Below are 25,723 nucleotides of genomic sequence, written 5' to 3' on the forward strand. Positions count from 1 at the left end.
TTGGGGTCAAGGTGCATGGCAACCACCTCCCGGGTCCTTCCCTCTTTTCCTAATCTTTGATGAGGTAACTCCTTGGAGCTGACGAGGCTTCCCCCAGAAAACCAGTGTTGAATGTAATGAAACGCCATTTTCTGGGTGAGTCCCAGAGGCTTCCCAGCATTCCTCTTTCCCTCCAGTCAGCGGTGTTTTTCATGTATTTTGACATCCAGCCCAAGAACTGCCGATTGGATTACTGGTGCTGGGGTTTGGGGCTCCCCCTTCCCCCTCCTGGGGAGGGGGGCGCAGATGGTGATGTGATGTCATGCTAGTTTGCTAATTTTGTTTGGGGAGTTCTGTCCACTCGTTTGGCTTTTGGTAGCAATATTTTCGCCAGAATAGGGGTTTGTTTTGGGGCGCCTACCTTTTTGGGTGCCTGTCCCAGTCGATGCAGACATAGAATGCTCCCAACCAAAGTGGGGGTTTCTATAGGCCATTGCTCCTCATGCCTCTCTGAGGGGGGCCAGGTTCTGGCTCGTGGTACCTGGTAGGCAAGAACTCCATACACCTTAAATGATGCCAGAAAGTTATACATATCCATTTAGCCTGGATAGCTCCGGGGAGCCTCCGGGACTCGACCAAAAAATGGCGTTTCATTACATTCAACGCTTGTTTTTTAGTGGTCCCTCTCGGTTGTCCCTGTATTTGTAACACTAGGACTGCAAAGTCTCAGAGAATTGCACCAGGTCTCTAAAGTCCACCCTAGCCTACTGAGAGCCAGGACCATTATCTCGCAATCTCTTCAAGGTGAGGGGCGCTTGGGGATCATAGATATTCATAGAATATCATAGATCATAGACATCGAAATTTCATACCTCATAAAATGTCAAATAAATGTAGCTCCCCCCCTTCCCCAGGAGGGGGAAGGGGGAGCCCCAGACCTCTCACGCCGGCTATCCACCCTTAGTTCTTAGGCTGGATGTCAAAACACGTGAAAAACTGCCGACTGGAGGGAGGGAGGGATGCTGGGGAGCCTCCGGGACTCGCCCAGAAAATGGCGTTTCACTACATTCAATGCTGGTTTTCTGGGGGGGAGCCCCTTTGGCTTCCTGGAGCTAACTACCTAAAGAGGAAAAAACCTAGGGACTTACCCGGGAGGCGGTCGCTGCTCACTCCTCAACTCGAAATCGAGACAACTGGCTGCAACTGCCGACCCAAAGCGACATAGGCCCGACTAGCCCCAGTGACGTTAACAAGGTAACGAGCAGCCAGGATTTTGTTCGACCGCCAAAAGCCCTATGCCTGAATGTCAGCCAACGACATGTTGCCAAAGACGGCAGCAACAGCAGCGAACTTACAAACGTCATGGGCACGCGGATAGACCGCAGGCTGGCTAGCCTTAATAACCCTGCGGACAACCTGGGAGACCCGCACCCGCAAACAGGGAAGAAGGGAAACTGGATCAACCCAAAGCGCGTCCCCGGACACAGAAGCCGTGGCACGCAAATAACGGCGAAGAGCCGCACCCAGACACAAAACATGATGCACCCCCGGCCTAACCAAGCATCCACAACCCAGGGACCCCTTCGGAAATCAGCAGTCTCATTCTTCGTCAGAAAAGAAGGAAACGGCTGCAAACGAACAAAACCATCAGAAAGACCGAAAGATCAGAAACTCCTGTGCCGGAGGAGAGCATGAAGCTCACCAACCCGACCCGCAGAGGCCAATGCCAACAGAAAAAGAGCCTTGGAGAAACAATCCTGAACTGAAGAGGCCACAACAAACTGAGGAGAAGAGACGGAAGGACCGCCAGGAAACTTTGTACTGCCGCCGAGACGAAACCCACAGGTGGGACACTAACCAAGAAGCCACCTGATCACCATAGAGATGATGATAAACCCGAGTCAAATACACCATACTCGAAGACTCGAGGTGAAGATCGAACCAGCCACATGACGTACCAGTCCGATCTGTTGGAAGAGGAGTAACCGCGGGAAAACCTCCGGGGTTCAGACACCAGGGAAGCAGTGCCTGAAACCACGGCCAGGCTGGCCACGATGGGGCCAAGAGGACTACTCTTCCCTGGTAGGTCTCCAAGCGAGTCAGGACGTGGAGCAACAGCTGAACCCGGGGGAAAGAGGTATAGGAACCCCCACCTTGACCCGTCCTGCTGAAAGGCATCTACCCCGACGGCCTCGCAATCGAGGAACGGCGCCACGACCACTCCGACGGGAAGAGATCCACCTCGGGGCGCCTGAACGTCTGGCAGAGTCGACAGAAGGAGTTGGTGTCGATAGTCCATTCCGGGGAGAGGGGAACAAAACGGTTCAGGCTGTCGGCTAAGACGTTGGACACTCCCTGCATGTGAACTACTAGGAGAGCCAAACCCCAAGAACTCAGCAGACGAGTCACCCGAAGCGATCAGCACCAAAGACTGCATCGAACCCCCTTGGTTCAGGCAATGAACCACCGGGGAGTAGTCCGAATGGAGCCGGATCATCAATCCGTGGGTAGACTAACATCGCGAAGCTCAGGCTCCCGCACAAACCCTCGAGCAACTGCCTCGTCACCCGGGAGCCCACCAGAAACAGGCACAAGAGGGACTGCGTCCAAATGAGAGACTCCGGAGGAAGAGACAAGGAAGCGGTCCGAGAGTCCCACACAAGACCCTGCCATGACCGAACCTGGGAGGGCACCAGATGGGACTTCCTCCAGTTCATCAAGAACCTGAACTGGCGAGCTGGGAAAGAACCAAATCCCTGGCAGATAACTGGACTGGCTGGGAGCCCAAACTAGCCAGTCGTCAAGGTAGGCCAACACCCGCACACCTAAGAGACGCAGACAGGCCACGACGACCCGCGTGAGGTGTGTGAACACGCGAGGTGCCAGGTTCAACCTGAATGGGAGACAACGAAAGCGGTAACCTAGACGCCCCACAACAAACCCGAGCCAGTCCCTGAACCCCAGATGAATCGGGACGTGCCAATAAGCGTCCCAGAGGTCCAGGGACACCATCCAAGAACCCGGCTCCAACAGGAGCCAAACTTGAGACAGCGTAGTCATGAACCTGAACCAAGGTCGAAGTGACCCCAATCCCCAAGTCTGCCCTATTAGCAAAATGGGGCAGCCTCGGAGCATCCGGGTGAGCAACCAACCTAGCACGTTGCAACAACCTAAAACGCGCATGCAACGCCTGCACCGCCTGTACCCACACAAGATCATCAGTGGACTGGGTAAATTGAGTCACCAGCAAGCAACAGTACTCACAGGACTCAGGGTCGAAAGTGTCACCGACCCAACAGGCAGCGTGACAGAGGCAAAAACCGTGATGATCACCCTGAGTCCAGGGAACCAATCAACCCTCAAACTCGCATGAAGCGAAGGGGGCTCCGGGGACACATCCATCGGACCCACGCACCCCCTAGGGGATTCCCAGGGTCCTGAGCGCTTACTATAAGAAGACTCGCACCCAGGTAAGCCCAGGCAGGGTACTGCTAACCAGTGCCCAAAATTACCAAACAACTTTCTAAAACTGGACCCCCAGGGATGTGTACACTCATGGGGACCTAGCAGGGGGCACCACCAAATTAATAGTGCACAGGCAGGCCCAATGAGTGGAATACAAGGCAGACCCCCCACAAGGTGCTAAACAAAAAGAAAAACAAAACCCCGCAAGAGGACAATGCACTCAAGGAACAGAACCAGCCGCCGTGAATGGTGACAACTAGCTGCGCAGTACCCTGCGTCCCACCAGTGCAAACTGCCTCTTACCCTAAGGTAAACAAGGAAGACAAAACCCCCAAGCACCCAAAGGGTAGCTGAGAAACCGAGCAGTCAGACGACCTAGCAGAGGCAGGTCCCGAGGAACTTGTGGAAAGTGGCCCCAAGCCCCAAGGGCAGTACTTACAGGGCACCTAGGGACGATAACCCTAAGCCTGGAAGTTGGAAGGGGCTCTGTTCACCTAGCAGTGAGTAATTTACTCAGGAGTTAGTCAGCTTGTTGTGGGGTTGCATCCCGGGTGAGGTCAGTAATTCGACCTGGGGGGGGGGTCATCAAAAAAAGCTAAACGTGTACTCACCTAGTTGTACTCACCTAGTTGTACTCACCTAGTTGTGCTTGTGGGGGTTGAGCTCTGGCTCTTTGGTCCCTCCTCTCACCTGTCAATCAACTGGTGTACAGATTTCTGAGCCTACTTGGCTCTATCATATATACATTTGAAACTGTGTATGGAGTCTGTCTCCATCACATCACTACCTAATGCATTCCGTCTGTTAACTGCTCTGACACAGAAAAAGTTCTTTCTTACTTCACTGTGGCTCATTTGGGTACTCAGCTTCCACCTGTGTCCCCTTGTTCGAGTACCCTCCGTGTTAAACAATTTATCATTATCTACCCAGTCGAATCCTCTTAGATTTTTGTAGGTAGTGATCATGTCTCACCAAGCTCTCCTGTCTTCCAACGACGTTAGGTGCATATCCTGCAGCCTTTTCTCGTAACTCATGCCTCCTAGTTCTGGGACTAGCCTAGTGGCATACCTCTGAACTTTTTCCAGCATAGTCCTGTGCTTGACAAGGTACGGGCTCCATCCTGGGGCCGCATACTCCAGGATTGGTCTTACATATGTGGCATTCAAAGTTCTGCATGATTCCTTACACAGGTTCCTGAAGGCAGTTCTGATGTTAGCCAGTCTCGCATACACTGGCGATGTTATTCTTTTTATTGGGCTTCAGGAGACAGGTTTGGTGTGATATCAACTCCTAGATCTTTCTCTCTGTCCGTTTCATGAAGTACTTCATCCCTCATTCGGTATCCTGTTTCTGGCCTCCTGTTTCCACTGCCTAGTTTCATTACTTTACATTTACTCGGGTTGAACTGTAGTAGCCATTTGTTGGACCATTCATTCAGTTTGTCTAGATCATCTTGTAGCCTCATACTATCTTTTTCTGACTTAATCCTCCTCATAATTTGTAAATCATCAGCAAACATTGAGAGGAACGAGTCTATTCCCTCTGGGAGATCACTTACATATATCAGAAATAGTATAGGTCCAAGGACTGAACCCTGTGGGACTCCACTGATGACACTTCGCCAATCTGAGACCTCGCCCCTCACAGTGACTCACTGTCTGAATATGAATACACTCTGCCTTCCTGTCCCCGACACAATGAATTAAATTATTATTATAATTATTAAGAATTATTATCCCAAATTATGGTTGTGTGTGGGTTTGTTTCCTACTGCAAGATCTGCTGATGGGGGTGTAACAAGAGTTACCTATACGCTTGTGTGGTCATCACCCCTGGCTCTGCCATGTGAGAGTAAGCCCTTTGCTCTAGCTGAGGATGCATTTAGTCACAAAAGTGGTTGTTTGTGTACGTGTCCACATACTTATTCAGTTGCAAGGTGGTTCAGGTCATGGCCTGGTATTTATTCAGTTGAGACACTTAACTGTGCCAGCCTCACCCAAGGCTTTGATGGGGTCAGCAGAGCCCACTGTTTCCTCCTCATTCATATTATTTCTATGGGGTTCAGCATTCCACACTTTGGGAGCTTTTGTTGTTGATACTGTCTCTATTCTCATGCTCATAGGGTTCAGAGGGAAATGTTGACTCTGTCCAGGGCCTTCTTTCTTTACAGGGGAGGGAGACAGTCCCAGGGATTTTGGATTTCTGGAGGAGCCTTGGTTGCCCTTTGAGTCTCTATGAAGGTCAGTACCTGGTCTCGAGGGTTTGTTGCACTGTTTGGCAATGTTTTCTTTTCCTCTATCTTGGAACAAGATTCATTCCTTCAACTCTTCCTCACAGGTGCATTTCCATTTTTTATTAATTGCTCAGAAGAATCCTCTTTATGAAGATTCCCATCTCTACATCATTTTCCCCTACTTTGGCCTAGGCATGGACTTTCTTTGGTCTCTATTGCTGGACCAGAAACATGCATCTGAAGGAAACACAAACACTTTTGTGAATTGGTTGCTTTCTGCTTCCTGGTTCCAGAGGTCTAGGCCTCTCACTACTTGTTGGCTGCATTTTGGCCTAGCTGCACTTGTCTGGCACTTGAGCATTTGGCACAGAGGTGATGTTCTTGTGTCCCGGGACCTCCTCTCCTATTGTCTTCATTCACAGATAAGCCCAGTCTGTTTTTTTCTGTATTCTTAATCTTTTGTTTCCTTTCAGGAAAGCCAGCTGTTTTTTTTCCATAATTATTAGATCAGCTATTGTGTAAATCACAAATAGAGGTAATGAACCACAGTTTTATAACTAAGGATATGATTTATATGATGGTATAACATAAAATCAAAGTCCATTGTTACAAATTGTGTACAGTATTTTAGTTTTGAACATTTCAGAAAAGTTAGAGAAATTTGTATCAAATAGTTGACCGAAATATGATTATACATTATACAGTACACTCAGGTATATAATAACTTAATGGTGTTGCATCTGTTTATAAGTATCATACTGTAGAGGGAATACTGTATACATTGAACAGTGATTATTTAAACAATATTTTACTTTTGAACAAAATATAAAATTATCTTCATTTTATTTCTTTAATAAGAAACATAATTATGAATTCTGCCCAGTGTAAAAATTATTTATTATTGTATATTGATAAATATTTTTCCAGTTGGCAGGCTGAAGAATGGACAACATGTACAAGTTCTTGCGGAACTCCTGGATGGCAGTTCCGTCATGTGTACTGTGGCCAGAAATTTGCAGAAGGGCGTCTATCCATTGTGAACGATTCAGTGTGTGACAATATCCGTGGACCCAAACTACAGACTGTTCGAGAATGTAATAAGGATTCTGTATGTGCATCTTGGCATGTAGGAGAGTGGACACCAGTAAGTCACTATTTGTTTCTTTTACTGTCATTATATTGATTTAAAAATAGTAAAAGTAATGGATTTTTCAGGCATATTCTCTCAGAGAGTGTGCATAATTGAATAATTATAATTTATTGTGTTATTTATTTATTTTTTTTTTATTCTTATTAATTTTGTTATTCATTTTAACTGCGTATAATATATCACCTATAATAGTGAGGTTTTTACTACTATAGTTGGTCTTTGGTATGTTATGATAATGGGTTCATGCAGATCATGGTTCAACAAGCTACTAAATTTGATGAAAATTAATGTTAATGTGGGTTTTATTGATTGTGGAAGGCTGTGATTGTTTATTGTGATTGTGATGTGATACTGGCTGGTCAAGTACCTCTGGCTCCAGTTTTGTTTTCCATTACTGTGCCTTGTGGCGTGATCTGTCTCTACAGGTGGTGTGTGAGCCAGGAGTGATATTGTACGGTACTTAGGCTGCATTCTCCTAGGGTTTTCTTCCCTAGGTGGCCTATAAGTACTGCCCTTGGGGCCACCTTCCACAAGTCGCAATGGGGTCTACCTTCGCTGTGTCTTTTACTGCTCGGTACTTGGCTGCCCTTTGAGTCAGCTGGGGGTCTTTGTTGTCCTTGTTTGCCTCTGGGTAGGAGGTAGTTTTCGTCACTGGTAGGGGCGCAGGATACTGCACAGCTAGTTGTCATCTATTATAGCGGCCGGCTCTGTTCCGCCAGGGTACGTTGTCCTCTTTTGGGTTTTTTCTTTTGTTTTTGTTTTCTTGCCTGGTGGGGTGGGTCTGCCCTTCGTTGGTTGCCCTCTTTTCTTTTAGGGTCCTTCTCTTATATCAGTGTTTGGTGGTACTCCCCGCTTGGCCCCCCCCCCCATGAGTGGACACGTCCTGGGGGTTCAGCTTTAGAAGTTTGCTTGGTAGTTTTGGCCGCCGGTTTGCAATACTCTGCCTGGGCTTCCCTTAGCATGTTACCAAGGCTAAGGGCCCTGGGAAACCCTGCAGGGGCTCTGTGGTCCAATGGATGTGACCCTTGAGTCCCCCCCCCCCTCGCTTCATGCGAGGTTCATGGTTGCTCTGTCCCCTTGTCTCAGGGTGACATTCACTGGTTGTGCCTCCGCTGGGCTGCCTGTAGGGTCAGTGGTTCTATAGACCCAGAGTTGTATGATGTTGTTGTTGGTGCGTGCTCTAGTTCACCCTCGCTACTGATCATGGTCTGGGCATGCAGGCAGCAGTTGCATTTCATGCTAGGTTCTAATTGCTGCAACGCAATGGTTTGGTTGCTTTCCCCAGATGTCTCGAGACTGCCCCGTTTAGGTTTTAGGGACTCGGGCTTGGGGGTGGGAGTCGCTTCGCTTTCGGTGCCTTCCGCACTTCCTCCCCTTCTGTTGTGCGTCTGCCTCCCCTCACACAGGGCTTACAGCTCTGGCCCTTCCGCTGATTCGGAGGCGGGGCAGGGGTTTCGTTGGTGTTGAGTCTTGGGTGGTTTCGGGGGTTTCTTCTTTTGGGGTGGTGGCGAACGCATTTGAGCCTGTTCCTACTCCTGCCGATGGGTATGGGTCTGACCAGTGGGCCCCCTTCCTTAGTGTTTTTTTGACTGCCCTGGCTTTTTCTTGTGAGACCGGGCTTCAAGGGGGACGGCTCAGCTCTGGGTCTTTATTGTGAGGTTCCTGGGGCGAGGGAGGGGTGGACTTGGGGTCCTTGGACCCTGTTGGTCCACCGTCTGGGTTTTTGTACCCTCAGAACAGGGCTTGGTGTTACTAGGCAAGGGTTTTCTTTTGCTCCCTCCTTGTATGACTTGGATTTTGCGTTTACCCCTCCCCGGGTTCAGTTCCGTTATCCCGTGGGTTCCTCGGTCCTGTACTTCCGGGGGTTTTCGGCTTCCCATGTACCTTTTTATGTGGGGCAGAAATCCCTTGCGGCGTACCTACTGTGTGCCTCCAATTATGCTTTGTGTCTAGATCTTCGTGTCTGTACTGTCTTCGTTATGACGTGCTGGGGTTGTCCTGGTTTGCAGACAGCACGCTTTTCTCGATGGAGGCTTGGCACTCGTTCTGTCTGTCCCTTGCGCTTGAGTGCAGGTTCCTTCCCTTCGGCTGTTTTGGTCGCGGTGGCCTTGTGTACACGTGGCCTGCTGGCATCGGCCCTGCTTTTCTTCTCCCTCCTCAAGCTCTCCTCGGATTGGCTTGTGTTCGATGTGTGGGAGCTTGGGGCTGCCACTGGGTCTGGTGCACTGCACTCAGTGGTGTGTGTGTCATCTACATTGTTGGAGCTGTTCACGCCTCCTGCAGGAAGTGGTTCGCTGGTTTTGCTTCTCATCTCGCATGTCGGCAGGTGGTGCTAGCTTTTTCTTCGGATTCTGATTGGGGCCCCTGGCTCTTGGGTTTTCTTCGCTCTTTTGTCATTTGCTATTTGCGATGTGTGCGGTTGTGCAGTATGTGCAGGCAGCTTTGGCGTGTTGCTGTCATATGTCGGACTTGTTGGTCCTTCAGGGGGCTCGTGGGAGGCCTTCCCAGAGGGGGTTCATGCCTGGGCTTTGGAGTTTTCCTGTTGTGGTAGGCCTGTGGTGCCCTATTCGGGGCAGGCACAGCCTTCGGTTCCATCTTCAGCTGGTCGGTGTGGGGATCGCCCTGTGCATCGTTAGATTCTCATATGGTGCGTCAGCCTTTTCGCGGTTCGTTTCATTGCTGGGGCATGGGGGGGGGTGGTGCTCGCTCTGTTTGCTTGCGCCTGGTCCGTCAATTTGTGGGCTTTTCGGGTTGTTTCATGCGGCCTGCGGTGGCGTTGGGTGGGTCCTCCTCCTTCCGTGAGTTTTGGGCTGGTGAGGCAGGCCTCTTCTCCTAGACTCTGGCTGGGTCTTGTTTAGGGCTCTTGGAGCCACTCCTTGTCTTTCCCTCCAGAAGCATTGGTGTGGCTGTGATCCTGCCTTCGGCTGTTTATTAGGGGGTTCCAGGTCGCTCGGCGGTTGCTCAAGCAGTTGTGCGGGAGTCTGAACTTCGACGTGCTGGTCTGCCCACAGGGTCGGTTTGGCTTCGGCATCTGTTTGGTTCCTTCTGGGTCTCCCCTTCCGCCTCTCTTGCAATTGTTGGGTTTGTCCTCCGGGGATCTTGTGTGTTGGTGCTGCATCACCAGCTTCCTCTTTGGGGTTTTTCGGGGCTCCGTGCCTTGGCACCTCCCCCGAGCCTTCGCTCGATGTGTTCACGGATGGGTCATCTCTTGGCTGGGGCTTTGTGACCAGTGCTCACCAGGTCGGCTGGGGATGGTGGGGTCTGTCCATCTGTCGGGCTCACAGCATGGTTCAGGAGTTCGTGGCTGTCTGGTTTGCGCTTCAGATGGTTTGGGTCACTCGGTGCTCTACCATCCAGCTCCATTCGGACTGTTCTCCGGTGGTTCTTTGCCGGAACCACGGGGTTTCTCTTAGGTCTTTGACCTTTGGGGTTGGTCCCCATTGAGTGACTCGTTTGCTGGATTCTCAGGGGTTTGGCTAGCCGTGCAGTTCATATCTGGGGTGTGTCCTGCATCCTGGTGGACAGCCTGGCTCGGTTCATTCCTCTGTTCGTGAATTTACCGGGCGTCGCCGAATCATTTCGTTGGCTCAGCCAGATGTATGGACTCCTGGCCATGGACATCTTCGCGTCGGCGTGGTCTCGGCATCTTCCATTCTATGTGGTGCCCTTACCCACCTGCGAGGCGTTCACGTTGGATACCTTTCAGCAAGACTGGTCGAGGTGGGAGTACCTGTTCCTTTTCTCCCGGTCCAGCTGTTGCTTCGGGTTGTTGCTCGGTTGGAGTCCATTCCCAAAGAGAGTAGTCCTCGTGGTTCCTTGGTGGCCGGCCCAGCTTTATTTTCAGACGCTGCTTGATAGGTATCTGAACCCGGGGCGTTTTCCCGCAGCATTTTCCCGCAGCTCCGCCTCTTTTGGCAGGTCGGACTGGTCCTGTACGTGACTGGTTCAGCCTTCTCCTCGGCTCTTCGCATCTGGTATTTTGACGTGGGTGTATCACCATCTCTACGGTGATCAGGTGGCTTCGTTGATAGTGTCATACCTGCGAGCTTCGTCTCGGTGACAGTATGACGTTCCTGGTGTTTCTATTCCCCATTTTCTTGCTCTTTGTAGGTTGTCTTCTCTTTCGCATTGGCTTGTCTTGTCCTTTGAGTTTTCAGGACTGTTATTTGATGCTTCTTACTGTTGCCTCGTATCATGTGGCACTGGCGGAGCTGCTCCAGCTTGCATTCAGGATGGACGTCACATCCGCCCGGTTCCATACGCTTTCTCGTGTTTTGTTTCACCTCCGGCCTGCTCATGCATCGCCTGAGCCGTCCTGGTCCTTGATGTGGGTGCCCTCTTATCTTCTTCTCCTCAGTTTGTGGTAGCCCCTTCGGTTCAAGATTGTTTTTCATAGGCCATATTTTATTGGTATGGACCTCTGCGGGTCAGGTCTGGGAGCTTCCGGCTCTCTTTCGGTGCAGGGGTTTCTGCTCTTTTGGTACTGGTGGTAGGTTTGTACATTTACAGCCTTTCTCCATCCTTCTGGCGACGGTTGAGATGGCTGCTTTCCAGAGAGGTCCTTGGGTTATTGATGCTTGGTTGATTCGACCAGGGGTGCACCATGTGTTGTCCGGTTGTGGGTCTTTGCCGTTACCTGCATATTGTGACTGGGGATGCGCTTTGGGTTGATCTGGTTCCCCTCGTTCCCTATTTCACGGCTCGGGTCTCCCAGGTCGTCCGCAGAGTTTTTAAGTCTACAACCCTGCAGTCTATCCTTGCGCTCGTGCTGTTCGGATGTTTGCAGCTTTCGCTGCCGTGTTTGTGATGTCTAGGGCTCATTTTGAGCGCAAGAATTTGGGGATCATACAGGTTCCTGGCTGTCCGTTCTTTATGTGCATGTCTGCTCCTACGCGTTCTTGTACTGCTTCGGGTCTCAGGTTGCAGCCGAAAAAACAGGCTGCAACCGTTGCGGAGTTTGTGGCGGCCGCCTCCCGGGTCAGCCCTTTCTTTTCCTTCTCTTTGGGTATGAAGCTCCAGGGAGCAGTAGGGGCTCCCTACAGAAAACTAGCATTGAATGTAATGGAACGCCATTTTCTGGGTGAGCCCCGGAGGCTCCCTGGCAACCCTCCCTCCCACCGGTCGGCATTTTTTTCGCATTGGTTGAAACTTAGCTTCCGAACTGATGCTAGACAGCTGGCGCGGTGAGGTCCAGGGGCCTCCCTTCTCCTCTCGGGGCATTGAGGGCTGGGATTGTATGGAGTTTCTACCTCTCTGTTCGGTTTTCTGTTTTAGTTTTTTACCATGTGGGGTTTGTTTTGTTATGCCTACCTTTCTGCGTGCCTAACCCCGGTCGATGGCAGATAAGGAAAACCCAAACCACAAGTGGGTTTTCCAGGGCCATTGCTCCCTGAAACCTCTCTGAAGGGGCCAGGTTCTGTCACTGGTCTCTGGTAGGTCTGAACTCCTTAGGTAATGTCCCGGTCTAATATAACATACATTAGCCCGATAAGCTCCAGGGAGCCTCTGGGGCTCACCCAGAAAATGGCGTTTCATTACATTCAACGCTGGTTTTTTCTCTTTCAGGCCTGGTTGTAGGTTTGTTCATTTGCAACTGTCTCATTCTTTTCGTGGGAAGAATGAGACGGCATCTTTCCAGAAGTGTCCTTGGCTGGTTGATGCTTGGTTGGTTCAGTCGGGGGTGCATCATGTGTTGTGTCCGGTTGCGGCTCTTCGCCATTATTTGCATGCCGCGGCCTCTGTGACTGGGGATGTGCTTTGGGTTGACCCAGTTTCCCTTCTTCCCTGTTCAAGGGCTCGGGTCTCCCAGGTTGATTGCAGGGTTATTTGGTCCAGCCATCCTGCAGTCTATCCTCATGCCTATGATGTTTGCAAATTTGCTGCTTTAGTTGCCGTTTTTGGTAATGTCTTGGGCTGACATTCAGGAGCGAGGGTTTTGGAGGTCGAACAGGATCCTGGCCACCCTTTACCTCATTAAGATTCCTGGCCCTAGTCTGGCGTGTGTCACATTGGGTTGTCGGTTGTAGCCAGTTGTCTCGACTTCGAGTTGATGGTGGTGGCCACCTCCCGTGTAAGTCCCTCTTTTATTTTCTGAGGTTAGGTAGCTCCAGAGTTGTAGGGGCTCTCCACAGAAAACCAGCTTTGAAGTTAATGAAATGCCCTTTTCTGGGTGAGAGGCTCACCGGCAATCCTCCCTCCCTCCCTCCCTCCCTTCCGCCCTCCAGTTGGCGGTATTCGCGTTTTTGATATTCAGCCTCTGAAGTGGGGTTGGATGGCCGGCATGGGGGTCTGGGGCTTCCCCCCCCCTTCCCCCTTCCAGGGAGGGGGGAAGCTGCGCAGAAGTACTATTTTGTACGTAGTGATCATATCACCTCTTTTTCTTCTGTCTTCTAGTTTTGGCATATTTAATGCTTCTAACCTCTCCTCGTAGCTCTTGCCCTTCAGTTCTGGGAGCCACTTAGTAGCATGTCTTTGCACCTTTTCCAGTTTGTTGATGTGCTTCTTAAGATATGGGCACCACACAACAGCTGCATATTCTAGCTTTGGCCTAACAAAAGTCATGAACAATTTCTTTAGTATATCGCCATCCATGTATTTAAATGCAATTCTGAAGTTAGAAAGCATTGCATAGGCTCCTTGCACAATATTCTTTATGTGGTCCTCAGGTGATAGTTTTCTATGTAGAACCACTCCTAGATCTCTTTCTTTATCAGAATTCTTTAAAGATTTCTCACATAATATATAGGTTGTGTGGGGTCTATGTTCTCCTATTCCACATTCCATAACATGACATTTATTAACATTAATTTCCATTTGCCAAGTGGTGCTCCATATACTTATTTTGTCCAGGTCTTCTTGAAGGGCATGACAGTCATCTAAATTTCTTATCCTTCCTATTATCTTAGCATCATCAGCAAACATGTTCATATAATTCTGTATACCAACTGGTAGATCATTTATGTAGACAATAAACATCACTGGTGCAAGAACTGAACCCTGTGGTACTCCACTTGTGACATTTCTCCATTCCGATACATTGCCTCTGATTACTGCCCTCATTTTTCTATCAGTCAGAAAATTTATCATCCATGTTAGAAGCTTACCTGTCACCCCTCCAATATTTTCCAGTTTCCAGAACAACCTCTTATGTGGAACTCTGTCGAAAGCCTTTTTTAGGTCCAGATAGATGCAGTCAACCCAACCATCTCTTTCCTGTAATATCTCTGTGGCTCGATCATAGAAACTGAGTAAATTCGATACACAGGATCTTCCAGATCGAAAACCATACTGTCTGTCTGATTTTATATCATTTCTCTCCAGGTGTTCTACCCATTTAGTTTTGATTAGTTTTTCCAATACTTTCACTATTACACTTGTCAATGATACAGGTCTATAATTGAGGGGGTCTTCCCTGCTGCCATTTTTGTAGATTGGAACTATGTTAGCCTGTTTCCACACGTCTGCTACGATTCCTGTAGACAGGGATGCCTGAAAGATCAGGTGAATTGGAATGCTGAGCTCAGATGCACATTCTCTCAGAACCCATGGTGAAACTCCATCTGGGCCAGCTGCTTTGTTCTTACTGAGCTCCTTGAGCATATTTTCCACTTCATCTCTAGACCCCTCTATCCGCTCTATGTTGTGCTCTGGAATTCCCATTGTGTCTGGTTCTCTGAAGATTTCATTTTGTACAAACACACTTTGGAACTTTTCATTTAATGTTTCACACATTTCCTTTTCATTTTCCGTGAATCTGTTTCCCATTTTCAACCTCTGGATATTATCCTTTACCTGCAATTTGTTGTTTATGAATTTGTAGAATAGGCCCGGTTCTGTTTTACATTTATCCGCTATCCCCTTTTTCAAAATTTCTTTCTGCCTCTCTCCTTACTGCCGTATAGTTGTTTCTCGCATCTTTGTATCGCTGGTATGTTTGGGGGTTTGGCCTCTTCCTATACTGATTCCATTTTTGTGTCTTTTGGTCTCTTGCCCTCTCACAATTTCTGTCGAACCAATCCTGTTTTCTGGCCCTGCACCTCTGTTTTGGTATGAATGTTTGTGTGCCTTCCTCGTATATCTTGAGGTTATCTTGAGGTTATCTTGAGATGATTTCGAGGCTTTAGTGTCCCCGCGGCCCGGTCCTCGACCAGGCCTCCACCCCCAGGAAGCAGCCCGTGACAGCTGACTAACACCCAGGTACCTATTTTACTGCTAGGTAACAGGGGGCATAGGGTGAAAGAAACTTTTGCCCATTGTTTCTAGCCGGCGCCCGGGATCGAACCCGGAACCACAGGATCACAAGTCCAGCGTGCTGTCCGCTCGGCCGACCGGCTCCCCTATATTTTTAAAAATTTGGCATACATTTCATTTACTTCCCTGCCTAGCAACAATTCTGTCCAATTACACTCATTAAAAAATTTTGAAGTTCCCCATAGTGTCCTCTCCTTAAATCGAGTTTATCAACTGTTTCAATGTCCCCATTTTCTTCTAGATGATATCTTAAAGCATAATCAATGTCTAACAGGACGTGATCACTCTTTCCCAAGGGAGGAAGGTACTGGATGTCAAATATCTCTTCTTCTTTCCTGGTGAATACTAGATCCAGTACTGATGGTACATCTCCTTCCCTCATTCTTGTGGCCTGCTTTATGTGTTGATACAAGAATGTCTCCAGAATGAGGTTCACAAATCTGCATGTCCAAAAGTCCTCCGTTCTTGCTTCATAGGCCTCCCAGTCTATTGCTTTAAAGTTGAAGTCACCCAGTATCAACAGTCGTGATTTATCTTTATCTGCTTGTGCAATAATATCTCTCATGACCATTATGAGGCCCTCTCGTTTGTCAAGTGGTGTGGCGGCGGTTGTGACATCAAGCTTGTTTGCTTGTTTTCGGATTGGGAGTTCTTCTTGATAGTTTGGTTTTCGGTAGCAATTTTTAACCAGGTGATATTTTTGTGACGCCTACCTTTCTGGGCGACTAACTTGGTCGATGGCAGATATGGAATGCTTCCAACTATATGGAGGTTTCTATAGACCATTGCTCCTCGTGTCTCTCTGAGGAGGGCCAGGTTATGGCTTGTGGTTTCTGGTAGGCATAGAACTTCAGTCAAATTGACTGATGCCACGGTCTAATACTTCCTGGTAAGCTTCAGGAAGCCTCTGGGACTCACCCAGAAAATGGCATTTCATTACATTTAATGCTGGTTTTTTATTTTTGCTTGGGCGAGTATGAAAAACCTTCCTATTTGTCACCCTGTATGTTACAGCATGTATGCACTATATCTTTACAGAAAATATTATCAAATACTTACAAAATCTTCTTGTTCGTCTCTAGTGCAACAAGCTGTGCGGTGTTGGTCAACAGTACCGTAAAGTAAGGTGCCATGTGATAACAAATGGTGAAATTGAAGTCCTAGATGATGAGGCCTGTACAGAGGAGAAGCCCCAGACTGAAATGTCCTGTGAAGGCATTCCTTGCAGTGGTGTTGACTGGGTTGTCTCAGACTGGACAGGGGTAAGCTTTTGCAGTAGTTCGTTCCCAAGTATTGTATAATACAGTATTATGAATTTGGATGTCCTGATGATGATGGGTTTCCTTAGATTTAATTGTGATGTTTGATTTTGAAAATTTGAATTTAATTAAAATTTTATATTCAACCTTCATGACTGTGATTTTAGCTCTGAATTATAGATTAAACTTATGGTCAGTTTATGTTTCTTTTTATTAGGCTCAGGGAGGAATATTGACTGGAAATAACTTGCTAACATTTAATTATTTTTCAGGATTGAGTTGTTGCTCATGATAGACTTGACAAGATAAAGATATTAACTTGGTATTAGCAGGCAAATTTGTTTAATTTGGTGAAATTTTATTTATGGAACCCAGGAAGGGTTCTCACAATTACAGTTTGTATCTGAGCATGGAGAGGGCAGTAGGTACACTCAGGCCACTGCTAGCGCATTGCACTCTGCTTTATCTTCAGCCCTACTGGAACAAGTAACTTTAAAGATAGCTCTGTCATATTTTCTTGGAACAGTGAGACAGTGAAGCGCATACAGTACCTTAATCTATATACTGAGAGAAACTGATTGCTATGTCACTAAAGAGCACACTGCTTGAAGTGATAGTTACAATGTAACTACCCTCTTCAGACGATCATTTCAAGTGATTTCAAATTTCACTCGGTTTTTACTTTGAAAATGCATAACTGGCCAGCACTTTACTACAATAACCACGATCTACTCTTATCATTAGCTAGTACAACAGGATCAGAGGAGGTGGTAACCCTCACTGTGTGCCTAGGGTCTACCTAGAAATCACAGTAGCTCAGCTAAAGCGGATCCAGTTACTATATATGGGAGGTTGGTGGTGAATTCAATCTTCTCGTAATGCATTTATCAGAATCCGCCCACTGTAAGATTAAGGTTGCCTAGTGTTCCTTCCAGTGCTTTCTGTTTATAGGCCAAGCTTTATCCATATGTGGCTGTGGTTATGTATGTCCAGTATTAGGTCTTTGAGCTTGAAAGTTTTGAGCTTGACCTTGCTGCTCTGCTGTTTCTCAAACTCAGTTGGGTATTCTTTTTTTCGGTGCCCTGTGTGACCTCCCTTAGAATCTGCTTGATCCTTAGTTGTCATCCTTGATTTTTTGTCTTCTCCTCGGTTGTGAGAGGGGGTGATATTCTCAAGGTTCATTTTTTGTTGGCTTCTGCCAAGGGTAATAAGATTAGCTAGCTACATGCTTTCCTACAGCAGCCAAATTCCTTAATATTTGATCTCCAATATTGGTTTGTGTGCCTTCCACCTTCTTCTTTCCTTCTGACATAGAACAAGTTCCTCTGAATTTGGTTATAATACTCTTTTCATTATATTTGGTTTCTTAACCCATTTCTCTATCATAACTTGTGCCTGTTTGCAGCTCTGCACTGGTGTCTCCAGGCTTCTTGTGCCTATTGCACCTTTGCTCTTTATTAATTCCAAAACACTACAACAGGTGGTCAAACTCAACCAGCAACATAATAACCCATGTTCTTTAGATCTATGGCAAATATGCTATCCTCAGAACCTCATTCTAAGTGATGTCCTGCTCGAAAATCTGGATTCAAGACTTTTAGAGGTTGAATTGGACATTTGTTTTCTGATATTTTTCACACCTGCAGTGCTTTTGCTGCAGATGTGTTACCTTAGATAACTGTTATCTGCGTGATTTCTGCAGTTTGCCTAGTCTCCAGATCCTATCTGTTGCATGAATCTACCTTTAGTGTGTCTTGTTCATTTGAGAGTCATTCTCCAGAGTCAGACTAAATCTGTGTAAACACTCCATGCAAATAAAAAAGAGCCCAGTCTTTGAAACTCACTCCCTGATAAATTAAAAAATATGTCCAACTCATCCCCTGTTCAAAAGTAAAACCAAAAAATACCAAATTTCATCCTCATAGTTTCCTACCTTATGCTTCAAACTCACACTGTATCTTGTAATATCCACTTCTCCAATATTGGTACTGTACTGAAGACATATCCTTAACAATGTAATCACCTTTGTTAACTTACATTTTAGTTATTTGTTGATATAAAACCTTGCTACAATGTACTTTTTCATCTTAACTGATATGTTAGATAAAGGACCTGCCCAAAACGCTATGCGAGTTAGTGACTTTGCACGAATGTAAAAGTACCAGTCTTATGTAATCTCACCAATCCACTGTACCTTCTTGCAAATAAAAATTATTATTATTATTATTATTATTATTATTATTATTATTATTATTATTAATTACTATTATTGAGTGAGTTGCTGTGTTTTTGCACCATGGGGAGTTGGCTTGGGAAACTACTGGAATTGATCAGGGAAGGGAAAGGGGGGGAAAAAAATTGAGCATTCAGTGAAATGAAATGCTACATTCTGAGTTATACATCATTTTCTTCTTGTTTCTATTCTTTGGGTCCCAACTTTCCTGAATGTACTTTGGTGGTCTGGGCTTAATCATAGGGGTTGCCACCTCCTTGGACCCTGTTGTACTAACAAGTGCTAATACCAGGTGATGCAGTGTAGTTAGTGGATAGTTTACTATTTATGTATTTTCAGAGTGATAAACGGTGGTTTTCTTGGTAGGCGAATAGAGGTATGCTCTCAATTATCTCGCCACCTCTGGTCTAAGGGACAAGATAATTTGAAAAGTTACTTGTGTAGTTGGGTTCAAAGTTGACCAGAATTGCTACTTGTATAGGAGCAGGGATGAAGTAAGTGGATCCATGGCCCTGGCTAGAGAAGTTAGATATACCACTCAGAAAAATGTTTCATCTTGTTCAACCAACATATTTTTAAACTATGTATGTATTATTCCAACCTATCCTCCTGTTTAGATAGTATTTTTTTGTAAGTATGTGCACCATAGTATAATCATTGATGTTCTAAGCAATTAGATAGTAGAATTTTGTACTACTTACTCTATAGTCTGAACAAATAAAGCTAAAAACAAACTTAAATATTCCTAGGCCTAGTATAGAATACATATGTACTGTATTAGGTCTCAGATAGTATGTATTAGGCCTAGGAAGATTAGGTTAGGTTAGTTTAATTTGTCATTGCAACATAAATAGGAAATCTTTTCCAGTCTGTCCAAATTCAATATGTCTGATTTCTACTTTCTAATTGCATTGAACGTCGGTATGTATACTATGGTTCTCATCATCACTATAAGTACTACCAAACTGGAGGATGGGCTGAATATTCAGAAAACTATCTTGTAATTTGAAGCAACTATTTAATGAGCTGGTAAGTATCTCATTAGGCAACACTTTGAGCAACACAATATTAGTGAAATGTGTAAGTTACTAAATTTAAGAAATTTTGTTATTTGAATTTTAGTGATTATTGGTTTTGATCCTTTGTAATTTGTATGCAGTGTGGCAGCAGTTGTGGTTTGAAGATGGAGTCCCGAACAGCATTATGTGTGAGCCAAAAGGGCAAAGTGGTGAAAGATGAATATTGCTCAGCTTCACGTATGCCACCAGTATCCCGTAACTGTACTGATGCTGCAGCATGTGAATTCCGATGGTATGCATCTGAATGGAGTGCAGTAAGTATCCATACCTTTGAAGATGCAGTACTACAGTTTACAGTATCATTTAATTATAAAATTGTTAGCTTCTTTAATTGCAGTGTTTAAACCTAATAAAACTGTTTCGTTTTAACATAAATCATACTCTTAGTAATAAATATGATATATATATACCTTAAAATTCTTCAGAAGTATTGCTACTAATTTACACATATCTTCAAAGTGTATATATCAACAGAGAATAAGATGCCTCTCTGTTAGTTTGGTGAACAAAAAATAATAAATTACAGCAACTTAGCTTATTACTCTCAATAAATATGATTGCAGTCTCAGGAGCAGTAATCAAGCATTCCTTATAGCCAAACTGATGCCCAAAATTCTTTTAAAATGTTAAATAAGGAGGTGGTCAGTAACTGATGAATCTAGGAACATTAGAAAAACATTATCCTTCCTTCAGTACAAGGACATATTGTATATATAGTATATACGGTACTGGTATACCACACATTTATAAAACTTTTCAAATACTATAGAAGTTCGCTAATCTGGATTATATGGGAAGGACCCCCTTGCTGGATGAGTACGTTTTCCGGATTAACGTACTTTTTCACTGCGGAAGTCCAAAAGTGAACATTTCCAAAAATTTTTATACCACAAACAACATAATTTGAATTGCCTCATATAATTATAAAATATGCAACCAGAAACCTCAACTTACCTTTTTGTAGTTTGTCTTCTTGATTGATGGTACAGTACACATCTTGAATTTTTGGCAATTTATGTAACCTATTCTAACACAACACTAAAATTAACATTTAAAATTACTGTACAGTTCATGAGGCAAGGTCAGTTTTGACTGCCAGGTGCTGAAGCCTCACTGGTTGAAGGCACTTGGCTTGCCTGTGAGGCATACACCATAGCCGACAGCCTGTCCTTGTTAACCTTACTGCCTGGCACACAACCCTCACTCCTCATGGCTAGAGTTTTTTCAGGTAAACTCCTCCAATACAACTCAGTTTCATCAGCATTATAAATTTGGTAAGAATATGAAGTATTTGACAAAATATATGTTCATAATTTATGTTTAAATGGTTCTACACTGCTTGTATCTGCAATCAGTTTTTCACAAACAATTTTCCTCTTCACAATATTGTGCCTCGCTTTGAACCTTGCAACCCACCCATCACTTGCTTGGATATCCTTAATTTCAAGACTTGCTGCAAACCTACTTGCAGCATTTCTTATTTCTGGACTGCGAATTGTCACACCAGCTGTGCGGTGCTGAGAAAACCACTTGTACACAGCCTCATCCAACTGTTCATGCTTTGAAGGCTTTAAAGTTCTTCTACTGTACCCTTTGCTATTGCTTGCACCTTCACTCTCACTGGTTGAAATGTATTTCAGATATTGCTCTTTTTGTTTCCTTATATCAGAAACAGTACTAGTGCCTATCTTGAGGTTATCTTGAGATGATTTCGGGGCATTTTAGTGTCCCCGCGGCCCGGTCCTCGACCAGGCCTCCACCCCCAAGAAGCAGCCCGTGACAGCTGACTAACACCCAGGTATCTATTTTACTGCTAGGTAACAGGGGCATAGGGTGAAAGAAACTCTGCCCATTATTTCTCGCCGGCGCCTGGGATCGAACCCAGGACCACAGGATCACAAGTCCAGCGTGCTGTCCGCTCGGCCGACCGGCTCCCTCCCTGCCTATATTAAAGTCCTTGGCAACATTTGAAGTCAACCGGCCACTTTCACAGAGTTGTATAACACATAACTTGTCTTTATTGTTAGGGTAACCTTCTTTCTCTTAACATCTCCAGAATGATTGCTGCTGCTACCAGACACAGTCTTGGCAAAAAAAAAAAAAAAATGATCAAAGTTACTAAGAAAACAAAAAACCAACATTGAATGTAATGAAATGCCATTTTCTATGTGAGCCCCGGAGGCTCCCTGGAGCTTATTGGGCTAATGAATTATATATTAGACCGGGACATTAGCTATGAGTACAGACCAACCAGGGACCAGCGCCAGAACCTGACCCCTTCAGAGAGGTTTCAGGGAGCAATGGCCCTGGAAAACCCCCTTGTGGTTCGGGGTTTTCCTTATCTGCCATTGACCGGGGTTAGGCACCCAGAAAGGTAGGCATAACAAAACAAACCCCACATGATAAGAAACTAAAACAAAAAACCGAACAGAGAGGTAGAAACGCCCTACAATCCCAAGTAAACAAGCAAACATCACACTTTACTGCCGCGCCGATCATCCGCGCAGCCCTCCCCGCCCCGAGAGGGAGAGGGGGGAGCCCCGGACCTACCGCGCCGGCTACCTAGCATCAGTTCGTAAGCTAATGTCAACCGGGATAGACGCTTCTCTGGCCTCAGTTTCCTAAGTGGTGTTTGCCTTGTGTGGCGTTCACTGCCAAGTGTTGTGTTGTGCGGTGGCCAGGAGTACCTCATCAGTGCCGGGGCTGCATGCGCTTAGGGGCTTCCTTCCCTAAGCGCCCTGTGAATACTGCCCCTGTGTGACAGGGTTATCTTCCCTGGGGCGTTCGGGAACCATTCCTGTAGAGGTTCTTGCTGCTCGGCATTTGCCTCGCCTTTGGGGCCAGCTGGGGCTTGGGGCCCTTGTTTGGCCCTGGGAAGGGACTGGTATTGTGCTGGTTAGGGCGTCAAGGTGTTGTGTGACTTGCCACCTAAGCGGAGACCGGTTTCTGTTGCCTCTGGAGACAGTGTACTTTTGCGGGGTTTTTCTTTCGTTTTCATTTTCATTTGCTTGGTGGGGGTCTGCCTAGTGTGGCTATAGTTCCACTGGTAGTGTTTGGTGGCCCTCTGCTAGGCCCCTGTGATTGAACACGTCGCAGGAGTTTTCAGTGTTGTCCCCTTGTTATTTTTGGGTCTTTAACCGGTTAGCAACACCTTGCCCAGGTTTCCCGTAGTTGTTACCCCTACAGGCCCTGGAAACCCCTGTCGGGGCTCGGTGGACGATTGAATGTGTCTTCCGGGTTCCTACCCGTCTTGTACGGGATTGTTGGTTGCTGTGCCCTTGTCTCCGGGTGACAGTCGCCACTTTTACCTCTGTCATGTTGCCTGTTGGGTCACTGACACCTTGAAAAGACCAGAAAACTGACCTGGAGTCTTGCGAGAGAGATTTTCTGCTTGTTCTCCAGTACTCTCCTGATTTTATTACTGTTTAGAGTACAGGCGGCAATCTGTGTTGCAAGCTAGGTTAGGTTGCTGCGACACGCTAGGTTGGTTCCCACTCAGATGCCCCGGGGCCGCCCCGTTTGGTTAGGTGCTGTTCGCCCCTTTCCCTCCCTGTTCCAAGCTCCGGACCGTTTGCGGGTTTCAGGGTTGGGGTGGGGTTTAGATAGGGCCGAGGCTCGGGCAGTTTCAGAGGGCTGCCCCGTTCGGGTTGGGGACGGAAGTTTTCGAGCCTGTTCTTCCTGCCAACGCTTCTGGGTCTTATCAGTGGCCCTTTCTTGCTGCCTTTCCCATGGACTCTAACTTTTCTTTAAGGGCAGAGGGCTTGGAGGACGGCTCTGCCCTGGGGCCTCTGTTGCAGGTTCCCAGGGCTGTGGGGGATGCCTTCTAGCAGTTCTGGGGCAGTTTGCCCCTGCCTTGGTTTTCTGCTTCTGGGCGGAGTTTTTCGCCCATCCAGTCTGCTTGCTTCCCACTTTTGCTGGCGTGTTTTCGTATCTTTTGCGTCGGTCACAGCCCTCTGTTCTGGGGGGCATTTTCTTCTACCAGTTTCTCGGCGTGGCCACCAGGGCAGCGTTGCGATTTGTTTATATGCACCTGGGTGTGCGAGTGAGTGTCCTGGGTGAGTTTTTTCACCCCTTTCAGGGGTTTTATTCTCCTGCTGTCATTTATTTGCTTTTCTGGTGTTTTCCGCCCGTCTTTTGTTCCTCTGGGAATGTTTGAGTGTTGATTTTACACCGAGTTTTCTGTTTTTGTCTGTTTTGGGTCTGGGCCCTTGGGTTTGGGCTAAGTGTCCCTGTCTGTTATGCTTGCTCCCACACCTTGTCCCTTGGTTTTCGGTCTGTTTTGACCGTTTCCCTGGGGGGTTCTGTCTGGGGGCTGTGCTTTGCCTTTCTGTGGTGTATCTTCGCCGGCAAATGTTGTGGTTTGGGCTTCCCCTGGTTCGATTCCGGGTTCCTTTGGGTTCTTTGGTTTCATTTCGGAGGTTTCTTCCTCTTGGGCCCCCTTTGTGGGTTCAGGAGGCTTTGTTTCCTCGTGTGTGACCCAGTTCTGCCTTCTGGGGTTCCGGGGTCTTCCTGGCTTGCAGACTGATCTTTTTGGGTCTTGGCACATGTTGTGGTCGTGCTGGGACTTTGAGGTTTTGTTGTCGAGGTGGGCCTTTTGATGCAGTTTTGTGCTTTTTTTGCCTGGCTGGCGTGGTGCTCTCTGCCCACTGGTCGGCGGCTTGTAATTTTCTTTTCACGTGTATGTAATTACCTAAGTGTAATTACCTAAGTGTAGTTACAGGATGAGAGCTACGCTCGTGGTGTCCCGTCTTCCCAGCACTCTTTGTCATATAACGCTTTGAAACACTGACTGTAATGTGTGTGTGTACGCATGTGCATGTACATGTGTACACTGTGTGTGTGCACATGTGTGAAACATACCCTGTGCATATACATAATATATACTGTATATTGTGTGTGTATGTATTCGGAAGGGGCTCTGTTCCCTTTTCTGTTGACGGGGCACTGGGGGAGCAGCTTGCTCTGCTGACTCTCGCATGGTCCTGCAGTTAGTGGGCACTTTTGGTTGTCTTCCAGCCTCTGGTGGCGGCGGAGGACAGCTTCTCCCCCTTTGGGGGGTTCAGGGCTGGCGGGGTGGGCTTCTTCCCATGCGCTTCGTCATGTCATCATAGTGGGTGCGTTGGACGTGGTCGATCTGCCCCATCCTTCTGGGGTTCCCGTCTGCTCTATGCAGACGTGGGCCTGTCGAATCTGCGGTTCAGGATTTCTTCAGTCTGCCCCCTTTATTCTATGGCTTCATCGGAGGACTGTTGTCTCCTGCCCGGCTTCTGTTGGGGCCGGTTGCCTGGATGGTGGTCCTGGACCTCCAGGTCAATTCTTGGCACGTTCCTCTCCAGTTTTCCGGGACTGGCAAAGTTGGCGGTGAGGCTTCAGGCTTGCCGCTTTTGTTGCCTTCCCTATTTTGTAATTGGCACTTGGTGTATTTACGCATCTTTACTGGATCTTGGTGCCCTGTCTGAGTGTGCTTGGGATTCGTTGTCTGGCCTACCTCGATGACTGGCTGGTGTGGGCTCCCAGTCGGTCCGCTTGTCTGCTCGCCAGGGGTATGGTTTTTTCCAGATCATCAGGTTTGGTTTCCTGGTGATCTGGAAGCTGTTCCATCTGTTTCCGTCCCGGGTTCGGACCTGGCTGGGTCTTGTTTAGGGCTCTTGTGCCGCTCCTTGTCTTTTCCTCCAGAAGTGCTGCTGTGGCTGTGGTCCCACCTTCGGCTGTTCATGAGGGGGTCCCGCGTTGCTCGGCGGTTGCTCGAGCAGTTGTGCGGGAGTCTGAACTTCGAAGTGCTGGTCTGCCCGCATGGTTGGGTTTGGCTTCGGCGTCTGTTTGGTTCCTTCGGAGACTCCCATTCCGCCTCTCTTGCAATCGTTGGGTTTGTTCCTCCGGGGATCTTGTGTTGGTGCTGCGTCACCAGCTTCCTCTTTGGGGTTTTCGGGGTTCCGTGCCTTGGCACCTCCTCGAACCTTCGCTCTATGTGTTCACGGACGGGTCATCTCTCGCTGGGGCTTTGTGACCAGTGCTCACCAGGTCGGCCGGGGATAGTAGAGTCTGTCCGTCCGTCAGGCTAACAGCACGGTTCGG

The 25,723-nt window shown here is 47.3% G+C and overlaps 1 protein-coding gene across 1 annotated transcript in view; it reads left to right on the forward strand.

Annotated features, from left to right (window-relative positions):
- Positions 1-25,723, forward strand: part of LOC123766071 (proteoglycan-like sulfated glycoprotein papilin) — a gene marked incomplete at its 5' end in the record, with an annotated part of 493,143 nt that overhangs the window by 90,026 nt on the left and 377,394 nt on the right. The window contains 3 exon segments of the mRNA XM_069321077.1: positions 6,605-6,821; positions 16,160-16,339; positions 19,729-19,902. Coding sequence (XP_069177178.1) covers positions 6,605-6,821; positions 16,160-16,339; positions 19,729-19,902 — 571 coding nt within the window.

This window comes from Procambarus clarkii, chromosome 9 (assembly GCF_040958095.1).
Source record: "Procambarus clarkii isolate CNS0578487 chromosome 9, FALCON_Pclarkii_2.0, whole genome shotgun sequence".
Taxonomy (NCBI): domain Eukaryota; kingdom Metazoa; phylum Arthropoda; class Malacostraca; order Decapoda; family Cambaridae; genus Procambarus; species Procambarus clarkii.